Source organism: Melospiza georgiana, chromosome 4, assembly GCF_028018845.1.
Source record: "Melospiza georgiana isolate bMelGeo1 chromosome 4, bMelGeo1.pri, whole genome shotgun sequence".
Classification (NCBI taxonomy): Eukaryota; Metazoa; Chordata; class Aves; order Passeriformes; family Passerellidae; genus Melospiza; species Melospiza georgiana.
Window position 1 is genome coordinate 28,627,477 of NC_080433.1, and position 12,037 is coordinate 28,639,513.

Consider the following 12,037-nt stretch of genomic DNA (forward strand, 5'->3'; position numbering starts at 1 on the left):
ACTCCTGCCTGCGGCGAGTGCGTGTAATTTCCTTTGACATCAGCATGTGCCTGTGAGGGAACAGCTCTACCCCTTCCCACCCTGTTTGATTAGATTCAGTTGGAGAGTCATTACAGCATCTCTGCCACTCCTCCTTGTCACTCGTGGGATTTAAGGAGGATTTCTGAAATGTGCTCAGAGCAAGGAAAGCTTCCATTTCTGCTTCTAAAGTCTGGAGATATTTTTAATGTAACAACTCTATTCCTCAAATTTTTATACTATGATATTTTTTTGCCCCTCACCTGCTTATTTCCTTCGTCTTTGACCCTCTTATGTCTAAGTGTCTTGCCATTTCACAGTTTCGTGGTGTGGAGAGACTCACCAGCCAACAGGGTAGTTAAAAGATGTCACCATGAATTAGCTGTGTGGCACTGCTGAACTTGTCTAGACTTGCTCTGGTTATCAGCAAAGTGTGGGATAAAATTTGCCAAAGCTTTTAAATCCTGCTTTCATCTGGGACTTAGGTACTTAAGCATTAAATCCATTTCACTACCCTTGCATCTTAGGCATACAAATATTCAAGGAGCTTAGGAAAGCATCCTATGGGTGTCTTGCCCCCAAAGTTGGGGCAGAAGAGGGTAAAGGCCCCGGATCAGACCTGGTTCTACAAGGGTCTGGCTTCCACAGCACAGTGGTGCCCACACTGGTGCCAGAGGTGTAAGAGCCCCTAAAGAAACATTTGGGATTGAATGAGTGGCTGTCTCTGGTGCCTCAGTCACTCTGTAGAGGAAGGGTCTGTGTGTGAGACTGCTGCACTTCAAAATGTATGCAGGCTGTGCAGCTGCATCTGCCTGTAGCTCGGGTTTCCTAAGACGTGACCAGTGACCATTTTCTAAAGAGCAAAAAAAAAAAAAAAATCATTTTCCAGTACAGTAAGTCTGCAAATAAAATGAACTCACTGTTGTAAAGGAACTTTGTTTTTGCAGAGGGGACTGGACTATGGCATTTTGTAGGCAAAGAAGACTTGTCATCCAAGGAGAAGACTTCTTAATTTAAAATTATTTGTACAGAAGACATAGCAATCAAGTAAATGAGAACTGCCGTTTCTAACAAATGCTAATAATTGTAAGCTCTTATTTTAATAAAGGTTCAGCAGTCACACTTTTCACCTTAAAACAGGCAGCTGTTGAGAACAACATAACATGTCCTTTGCATACTGATCTTATGTTGCATGCATTTGTTTTCTTTTGTGTAGAACGAGGTGATCAGCCAGCAGCTCTCTGTCATTTTCACTCATTGCTATGGACCCTACCCAATCCCAAAGCTGGTGGAGATTAAGCGCAAGCAGACCTCCCGCCTGGGTAAGTGTCACTGCAAGATTCTCATCAGCTCTCCAGGCAGAGCTGTGGGAAGGCTGCTGCTGACCAGGTGCCTGAGCAGGGCGCAAGTCAAAAAATCTCAAAGTCAGAAAATTTGAAAGACAGAATTAGAAGAAGGAAGGGCCCCAAACTCAACTTGGCCTAAAACTCCCAGTGACATCAGGAGGGTCATCAGGTGCACTGGAGTGGGGCCGTAAATCTGCAAAGATTTGTCTGTGTTGCTCATTAGGCTGGGATCCAAGCCTTGGCCCTGGAGCAAGGTGTCTGTCTGGATCTCAAACCCCTCTGGCTGGCTGCAGGTGATGCTGCACCAGCACAGCCCTCCCAGCTTGGTCAGCAGAGTCCAGGGTGTTTTCATGGGACTGTGAGAAGAGCCAATCAATTTTCCGGGACCCTTGTTCCCTTGACAAAAACTTCCTCACACAGGGAGTGGCCTAATAGAGTATAAATGAGCAGAGGGCCCCCCAGCATCTGCTGAGCTGCAGTTGGCTCTGGTAGCAGAGCTGGAGGCTGTGCTGGTGTCACACGGCAGGGATGGCTGGCTGTTGTTTCAGCACAGGTCGTCACGGACTTCAGAGCTTTGAATTCCATTTGTCTGAACTCAGTGTGGTTGTCTCAGGCTGTCCAAAATAGCTTTATGGGCTTTACTCACTAAAAACAATATCCTTCTATTCTGTTGCTTTCTTTTGTCAAAACAGGGAAATATTCAGTATGTTCCAGACCTCTTCCAAATGAAAGTTACTGACTTTTTTGTTTCCTTCTTTTTGTGATTCTAGATCCCCATTTTCTTAACAATAAAGAGATGTCAGATGTCACATTTCTGGTGGAAGGAAGACCATTTTATGCACATCGAGTGTTGCTATTTACTGCATCGCCAAGGTAAAATAGAGACACATCTCTGGTTTTTAACCAAAATAGAATTTGATTTATGCGTTTGTGGGGTTTGTTTGTTCGTTTTGCTGTCCCAGTTCTTTAAAGGCTAGTGGCCTAGTCTTCAAGTTTTTCTTAATCAGAACATCCCCACAGCTTGTTCCTGGTTGATCTGCCAGATATTTAACAAGTGCTCCTGTCAATAGATTTTCATCCAGTGAATGATCCATGCTTCTGGCCATGTATCTGACTTGGTTGCACTGAGGCACATTGGCATGGTGCTCATTCCTGCACCCAGTTCTCGACCATACAGGAGGCACGGTACTTTGATTATTAATAATTTAATGAGTGGTAAATTCTTGTGAGTGGTTAAATTCTGCCTTGCATCAGTTTCAGCAGTCTCCAGGAAAAACAAGCTACTATCGCACAATTCTTGACAGCATTCGACAACTTTTAAATGAATTTAAATAGCTGTGAAACATACCATACTGTATCCAAAGGCAGTATTTATAGTTGGTTTCCTGTGCTCAGAAGGCTGAACGTGAGTTTCCCAGCTTAACCCAAACATTATATATTTGTGTGCAGCTGTATAATTCAAGGTGTGCTTTTAAGCAAATCTTGCTGGCCCTCCAAAACAGCTTATTTTGAGATGTGAGAAGGACAGAGCTCTGAATTTGGATGATGTAAGCAATATGGGAATTGATGCTAGTTGTGCTGCCAACCCACATCACAGAGCAGAGAGATTTGAATTAAGTAACTGCAGTAGCTGACCGTGCCTTCAACTAAGAAATGGATATTGGTGTTTAGAGCTCCATAGTAATGTACAAATACATTCCAAACTCCAGCTTTAAGCCTACTAAATTGTGTTCATAATAGAGTTTGACACTAGTGAAAGTAAATTGTTATCTGTATTTTAATTAACAAGATGCAGTCATGATGAGGGAAAGGTTACCATCCAGCAAATGCTGGTCTTGATAGATAAGCTGAGCTCTGAACTACTGCTGGAAGGTCAGATAAATTAACAAAGAGAGAAAGTACAAGGGCAGGTGTTTCTGGCAGCACATTTCCCATTTTCACCTTCTGATCAATGGGGATACCTGGGTTTGAGAAGTAGATTGTTACGTATGTATATATCTCACATAAGTTTGCAATAATTAACTAAAAATATGTGAGCTTTTTGTCCTGAAACTTGTGTCTGAATTTCAGGTTACGATAATCAGAGAACAGTAACCTATCCAGTTTCTCTCATGCCTCTTCTCACACAATTATTGCATAGGAGCATTAAAAGTCTCAATGTCTTTTTTTGTTTTGTTCCAAAAGATTTTTTTAAACCAGCGTAATGGACATAAGCCAAAATCTATCGCCCTCAAAAAAGGAAAACATTCAGGTTTTAAATGTTGCAGATCTTCATATAAGATCATGTTGCCTTCAAGAAAAAAATAATTTGGTTCTGTAATATGTGTCATTACAGAATCTGAGTTTCAGATGTACATTTTACTCTATTTTATATTATGTGTATTTTTCAGAAATTTCTAATTGAAATCTTACAGAGAGAAGCTTCTTCCTTTTGGTTTGAACTTTATGTTAGTGTCTAAATCTGGACGCTTTTTGGTGACAAAAAGGTTCATTTTAGTATACTGTTTTTGCAAGAATTGATGCTGTCATTCCATTGCACTTCTGTACTGTTTTTACTGCATTTTTCCACAGAGATAATTGGGCTGGTATTTCAGTTTTGCTCCTTTTTATTTAGGTTTAAAGCATTGCTGTCTAGCAAGCCCTCATCTGATAGTACTTGTATTGAGATCAACTATGTGAAGTACCCCATCTTTCAGGTACAGTCCCCACGCTGAATTTGAATGGAACTTGTAAGAGAAACACCATGCATGCCCTGTCCAAATTAGTATCTATGTATTTGATAAACCAGAGCAGTGGTTTCATAAGCACAGGCTTCATCTCTGTTCAAGCACTGCAGGGTTCTATTGATTACAAATGTGCCTCAGCAGATACAGCAGCAAGCATTTCACTGACATGGGCTGTGCACACAAAGTGCTGCCTGTCAGCATAAGGCATTTCTGTAGTTGGCTCTTTCTGTGTTTAATGGACAGGTTTGGAAGAGACACACTTCATTCCCTTCCTTAGCAGTGCTCTCCAATCAATTTAGTGCCATGAAATGGCAGAGCTTGCTCTCTGTACCTGTAGCATGGATGTGCTTCCCTTGCTTTGAGCTGGAGCTCAGGCAGCTCCATGTATCGACTGCTGCTGCTGTACATAAATCCCAGCTGCCCACAATAACTGGGCTCCCTACAGAGGGATCTTAGCTGGCTTGTATTTCAGTGCAAAGCCTCCTCCTCTTTTTTATCTTCCATGCATGCCCACATGCAGCTGGATGAAGGTGGCCTTTGCCAGGGAAGAGATAAGGGAATCACCATTGTATATGCTGTGTTTGCCTGAATCAGTGATGTGCTTAACAGACTAGGAAATACACTGAAAATTCAAAATGAGTTAATCAGTTTCCTGCAAACTGTGTGGAACTTACAAGGAAATCAAGACAATTTGAGGGTGAGAGTTGAGACATTAGACTACCTGTGAGAAGGAAACACTGAACTTTGCAGACTGAGAGAATAACCAATAACCTTTGAAATTAGGAGGCTTGAGCTATTTTTATCTACAAATCCGTGGTGGTGGTGTTAGGAGAGCCTTGGGAATTGCCTGCATTGTCCCCTATTCTTCTATGTCTTGGATTGGTTTTTATAAACACTCCCTTTGTTTTATTACAGCTGGTTATGCAGTATCTTTATTATGGTGGTGCAGAGTCACTCCTGATTAAAAACAATGAAATTATGGAGGTAAGAGACATTTATTTAATTGCAGTGGGATGCTGACTGATCTGTGTGCCATTCACCTGAGGGCACATGGCCATTGGGCAAGACATGAGCACTCCTGTAAGAGCCAGCAGTGCCTCACCTGGAGTGGCCAGGCTCTCTGCAGTCCTGCAGGAGACTGGGAGACTTTGCAAATACCTACTTAGAGGCAAAGCTGGTGTTACCAAAATCTGGAACCAATTTCCAGGGACTTAGTGTTCCATCCTCCCTATCTCAGCAGCATTAAAAACATCCAATTTGGTTTGTCACATGGGAGAGGTCTTGGGCATTTGCTGGGCTTTAACCATGAGAGAAGTCCACTGGAGACACAGTTCAGTTCAATTTCAAACATGTGACTCTCAAAGTCCCCTTCCGAATACTGTGTGCCATCATTGTCAGCTATGGTCAGCAAAACCACTCCAACTATACAGAACTAAGATGTATTGAGCAAATTCTTGATAGTCATTCAGGGAGTTTTCAGGCAGCCAAAAAGAGTGCAGGTCAGTAAATACTTGCACTCAGAGCTACTTAAACAGCTGGTAATCATCAGTGTCTGCCACCAGGATCACAGAATATCTCAAGTTGGAAGAGACCCATAAAGGACCATCAAGTCCAACTCCCTGCTCCTTGCAGGGCCATGTAAATCTAAACCACATCACTCAGAGTGTTGTGCAGATGTGCCATGAGCTCTGGCAGGCTTGGTGCCATGAGCACTTCCCTGGGGAACCTGTTCAGTGACTGACCACCCTCTCAGGGGAGAACCAATCTGCACTTCCCCTGGTGCAGCTACTTTCCTTTTCCTCGTGTCCTGTTGCTGTTGCCTGTATTGTTCTGTCCCTATGACTCTACAGTCTGGCAGCCAGAGGACTGAAATTACCCCCCTCTAGTGCAGGCAGTGTATTTTTAAGTGAGCATATCCACATCATTTTCCTGAGCTGTATAGGAAAAGTTCCCTAATTCTCTGTTTCTCTCAGAGTTTTGAAAGATTTCCTGAATTTCCAACCTTTTCTGAAATAGGGAATTTTAGACTAGGCAGTGCAGTGGCTTTTTAGAGATGGGTGTGTTATCACCTAGGCTGTTAAAAAGCTTGTGCTGCATTTCAGCTGGCAGCTTGCTCTACTTTTGTGACATCTCAAAACTTCTGAGACTTCAGAATGTATGACTGATTGATTGATCTCTTGATAACAGATCTGGCCATGGTTCCTCACAGTTTAAAGTAATTACAAACCAGCACATGACTGCTTGAGCCACAGAGGCAGCTGGAATAGGATTTGGCTTTATCTTTCAAAACTGCATTTAGTAACTTGCCTTATTACACATATGATAACAAGAAGCACCAGAAATACTCCTCAGAAATCTTTGCTGCAATTCATAATTGGGGCCAGCTGGCTGCTATCACATCAGCACTGCTGATTTCCAGCACTTGGATTTATTTATGGGATAAAGTAGATCTTGAGCAGACTGCACAGGAGAAGTCAGAATAATGTCATGGAAGTTTCAGGTTTGTTTGTTCCCCAGTGCAGCATGAGAGCCCCTTTGGGTTGCAGAGGTTAGCTTTTTGTTATGAGTCCCAAATAATAAGGGCTGTGTAAAAGCCTGAATAGCTGAGTAAGTGCTATTTAAACAGGTGAACAGCTTGATCTAAGGTCTGGCTGGGTTACAGCAAGGTGTCAAGCAATGAAGAGCTCCCACCTGCTTTCTAAGGCAGAGCAGAGAGCCAGAGACAATGACCTACCATGGAAAGCCAGAAAATTAAATTATTTTTCTATAAAAGAACAGAAAAAGGGCAATAGGGGAAATACTTCTGAAATCCATTGAAGAATTCAAAATTCAAGGCATTTTCACCCCATAGGCATGCAGAGATGCCAAGGCAGTGCCAGGGTAGGCAGTGTAGCCACAGGGGAGATGCAGGCCCAAAGAGGGAGGTCAGTGCTGGTGTCAGAAGCGCTGTGGTGGAACAGTGACAGACACATGACACTCACACAGATGCTGGCTAGGCATTGCCTCACAAAGCTGGTTCCCACCCCTGTGCACTCGTTCCTTGGAATAATGTGGGCCTCAGACAGTGTTTCAGTGCTCCTGGCCTGGACATCCCCTGACAGCTGCTCACAAGCTGGGACAAGGAGCATATGCAGATCTGATTCCTCTCCTTTGAGCCTGCTGAGGTGGCAGATTTGAAGTTTATTGTCTCTCTAGATTAAAACTGCCCAGGACAGTCATCATCATTTGGTTTTAATTCATTCCTCTGTACACTTGATCCTGACCTTTCTGCTGACTTCCTCACATCCAGCCCAGGTGCTCTGTTTCAATAAGATCTTGGGGAACAGTTGAACCAGAACTTTGGTTTTGGGGATGTATTTGCAGGTCTTTTATTGCAGTCAAGTTTGCAAAGTGACAAAATACTCTTCAAAGCGCTGTTTCCTTTTTCTCCTTGTCCCATTCCAAAGTCAGCATGTGGACCTGAGCAGCCCTTGGTGGTCTCTCTGTGTATAGATTCCCATTGTGTGATTTAGAAGAGACTGCAGAGGGTTAAAACAATCAAGCAATCTTCTCATTCTGACTTTTTGTCAGTACTTTCATGCTAACTGGAGAAGGGGCAGAGAAAAAAGTATAATGAAACAGTAAAGAAGCAAGCTCTGATTCTGTATCACTCAGCAGTTTTTGACTATTTTTTCCATGCCTTTTGTTTTTTTTTTAGCTTCTCTCTGCTGCTAAATTTTTCCAGCTTGAAGCTTTACAACGACACTGTGAGATCATTTGTGCAAAAAGCATTAATACAGAAAACTGTGTGGATATTTATAATCATGCCAAGGTAAAAATAACTGCATATGCTTGCATGTTGTGTGTCTGCTGTAGGTTCTTGTAGGTCAGTTTTGTAATAAGTAGCTATATATGTGTGTGTGTGTGTGTGTGTGTGTGTGTGTGTGTGTGTGTATCTCATATGCTTAGTACATTTGTTGCACGTTTAAGATTTGTCATTCATTTACTGGGACTGATTAATTGGTACCTGGTATAGTGACAATCCAAAATTAGTTAGTCTAAGCCCAAGGTGGCAGCTTCTCAGCTGTACCACTATGTGGGAGATCTATCCCTTATTCGTGGCAGCACAAACTGGTGATTTTACAGGAATCACTAAGTGAAGTAGGCATCTCTACTTTCACCTTCCAAGATGCATTTTCCCATTTCCATTACCTGTTTTTTTCCTGCCTGAAGCCCAGTGGGGTGATACACTCAATGCTGGTGACACCTTATCAATATATAAAAATGCCATGTTGTGGAAGTGCAATGGCTCAGAGCCCTGCAAGGATAATAATGAGAATTTTATGTCTTGGAGAGTTTCTTATTGGAATCAAATTATATACTTAGCTTGTGAGGTTGCCTAAGTCATTAGACACAAAAGCATGGCATTTCTTGTCCTAGAAAACCTATTTTCACGCATTGGTGGAGGTGGTTACCACATTGATTAGTTTCAGTTTTTTCCCTCCTCATGTGGAGTAGTTAGATTTTCACTTGGAAGATGGAAATGGTACACAAATCAGTGCAGTGAAATATTCTTCAAGCATTTCTTAAAAGATTTTTTCTCTAACTTGCATGGTCTGTACAAAAGATAAAACTGATGTATTGTGACATGGTGGTTTGATTGAACAGAGTAATCCTGCAGATTGCTTCAAACCCCTGGAGGTCTGACCTCCATTCCCATCATCAGGTATTTCCTACAGAGAATAGTAATGCTGGGTCTTCGTGGACAGATAACATGCAATCAGTGTTTGAAATAGCACAAAGCACAAAGATCCACCTATAAAAATAAGCAATGAGGTGTATCTATAGGTCCATTTAATGTAAGAGCAAAAAAAATTACAGTGCAAGAATCATTTGAAAAATATTTGATTTGTCTTGTAGCTCATATGTGAACTTCTCAATTTGTATTGCTGTCAGCAAAACCAATAATTTTGCTTTAAAATAATATTTTCTTTGAATTGGGAAATGAGGCTGTTACTTACATCCTCATTGAAGAAAATTCTTACATGCTGGGACTTAACAAACCCAGTGGCTAAATCCAGCTCCTGGTTTGCCTGTAAGAGCCCCAGCCTGCAAGTTATTTGTGCCTGACCTCCCAGTGGAAGCAGTGGAAATGGGGTACCTGGGTGGGTTTACAGCCAGAGTCATGTTGGCAGTGCTGTGAGTTGGGCACTGCAGCAACAGCCAACCTGGCTGGGCCTCAATCTTTGACTGCTGGAATTAGTTGGGTTGGAAGGGATCCTTAAAGATTATCTAGTTAGAGCCATGGTCGGGGACACCTTTCTTGACCTTGCTGCTTTGCAAGCTCATGTGCACCTGCAGGACCTCCCTGACCTTTCCAGAGGGGGATGTGTGAGCAGGTTGGCCCAGAGACAAGTGGAGCACAGCCTTTGTCATCAAGACTGAGAGACAGATACAGTTTGGTGGATGGTCCCGTGCAGGCCCAGGAGTTGGACTCAGTGATCCTTGTGGGTCTCTTCCAACTCAGCATATCCTGTGATTCTGTAATGTGAATTTGGTCATCTTTACAAATAAATGCTGGCTGGAGAGTACTGATATCATTAATATCCCTATGGGCATTCCATTTTTAAAATTGCTATCATAGAATTGTGGAATACCAGCTTGGAAGGTACTTCAAGGATCATCTGGTCCAACTTTTCTTTGCAAAAATACAGTCTAGACAAGATGGCCCTGCACCCTGCCCAGCTGAATCTTAAAGTATCCAATGCTGGGAAGTCCACCTCTGCCCTGGGGAGATTTTTTTCAATGGCTGATTCTTTCCATTTCTTCTCAAAGCATGAAATTTTGCATGACAGCTGTCTGCAGTCATATGTCCCATCCTTGCTAAGGACACCATTCTTGAAACATGGTCTGTAATGTTTGCCCAAACCTGTAGTTTTAGGCTGTAACTTCTGGCATGAAATCATGGGTCTGGTAAACTCTGTGGTAAAACTTCCATCAGTTTCCAAGGGAGCAAAGCTTCAGCCTGTGGAATTTTATTTCCCCAATAGCCAGGGTCTTTTAACATGGAATTATTATGAGAATCATCAGCATAAAACACTGTTTTATTAACTCCTTCCTCTCCATGCATTTATATCTGTAAGTAAGCACATTTTAGACTGTGCCTGTCTAAAAGGCTTAGCTTGAGTATTTGTTTGTGTGCAGCTCTTATGCACTGTATTTGCTGCCTGGGTTTTATCAGAACAGTTATCTTTCTCTAATTTCACTTCTTGTAGTTCCTCGGCGTCACAGAACTCTCTGCCTATTGTGAAGGCTACTTTCTAAAGAACATGATGGTCCTCATTGAAAACGAAGCTTTCAAACAGTTGTTGTATGACAAGAATGGAGAAACATCTGGTCAGAATGTACTAGAGGACTTACAGAGGACGTTGGCCACAAGGATTCAGTCAATTCATTTGTCTTCTTCAAAGGGCTCCGTTGTGTAAAGCTGAGGAAGATGATAACCCTCTAATCAAAGACCCTGCAAGTTAAGTCTTCTGTTGCAGTTGCTCAAAACTGTTGCAGTTGCTTAAATGACTACAAAAACAGAAAATGTAAAAAATTCTACGTTGCATCCCAACAGTTCTGTTTCAGCCAAAGGTGCTGCGCTGGGGCTGTGTCCCCACCTGGATGAGAGAATGCAGAAAACAAAGTTCCTCCCTGGTTTTGAGCATGCTGGGTACCAGAGTATCCAGTGAATTGCCCTTGTACTCACATTCTGAACACAAGCCTGTTCATGGAGCTTGATGCCAACAAAGGCCAGAACTCACATCAGTGAGCAGCAGAAGTCCCTGCCTGAAGGGTAGTGCTGGGGAACACCTGAATTGACCAATTAATCATTTAAGTCAGATTTGTTCCAGTGTTATACAGTTAAGAACTATATTTATCTCAAAATCCATTATCTTGTGCATTTAAGAAATGTAAGAGCTGTTATTGCTGTCCAGCAAAGATCAGCTGTATTAGAGAGTGGTAAGACTGTTATAGTTGAGGAAATATACTGGCAGATTTTTAGGGGTGGGAACTTTTTAAACTGTTCATAAAAAATAATGGGGTGGCCTTGTAGTTTAAAACCTATTTCTTAAGCTTAAAATTTCATTTTCAACAGAGCTGTGTTTGAGAATCTATGTAACATGTTTTGGTTTTTTTAAATGGTAAAATGTACATTGTGTAAACACACATATGATCAAGTTTTGCTTGTATTCTTTCCTAGGGTGGTATAATCTTGCCTAAGAGGCTATGGTTAGACCAAAGAGGCACATTACCCAGAATGTCTCTAATACAGTAGTTGGTGGGGGCAGGAGAACTGCATGCTACTTGTGATTTGGGGCTGAAAACAATGACAAACTCAACAAACATGCCTTTGCATGGCAACTGTACCTGTGAAATGTTCTGTTCGTGCTTCGTTTTGCCAAGACAAATGCAATGTTACTTCTTGTCAAACTTCATTTGTGAAATTAGCTTATTTTTTTATCTGGTGTGATTGGCTGCAATATGATACCCCTGGCACTCCCCGAGATGCTGATTTCTGTTTGTTGCAGTGAAGAGATAACAACAGATCTTTAATTTAGTGATGTGTGGATATTTTGCTACTGGCCAGAGACTGTGTCTGAGTAAGACTTTTTAAAATTATAATTAAATATGTACTGTAGAATGATTTCTCACTGTATCCTGAGAATGTATAGGTAATCTACAATGCAGGGCTTGGGTAGGGTGGGGTGGGGGGGATGTGGTTTAAATGTCAGATGTCAGCTTTGTTTATTTTGCAGCATATTGTTAGCAAGACAAATCTGCCATGTGCCACAGCATTCTGGATGCCCTCTCTGAAAACCACAGTAAGAAGCAGGCAAAGATGTTGCCTTCTCCATGGCAAAATGATATTAATATATTTATTTTTAGCATGCCATTCTAAGAAGTTTAGAAGTTTGCATG

At 42.0% G+C, this 12,037-nt stretch overlaps 1 protein-coding gene across 2 annotated transcripts in view; it reads left to right on the forward strand.

The window, feature by feature from the left end:
- Nucleotides 1-11,806, forward strand: part of ABTB3 (ankyrin repeat and BTB domain containing 3) — a 162,881-nt gene extending 151,075 nt beyond the window's left edge. For both annotated transcript variants that reach the window (XM_058022372.1, XM_058022373.1), the window contains 6 exons: nt 1,235-1,340; nt 2,135-2,237; nt 3,979-4,060; nt 5,006-5,074; nt 7,788-7,901; nt 10,345-11,806. In XM_058022372.1, coding sequence (XP_057878355.1) covers nt 1,235-1,340; nt 2,135-2,237; nt 3,979-4,060; nt 5,006-5,074; nt 7,788-7,901; nt 10,345-10,554 — 684 coding nt within the window. In that variant the 3' untranslated portion in view covers nt 10,555-11,806. The remainder of the gene's footprint in view (nt 1-1,234; nt 1,341-2,134; nt 2,238-3,978; nt 4,061-5,005; nt 5,075-7,787; nt 7,902-10,344) is intronic.
- The last annotated feature ends 231 nt before the right edge of the window (nt 11,807-12,037 follow it).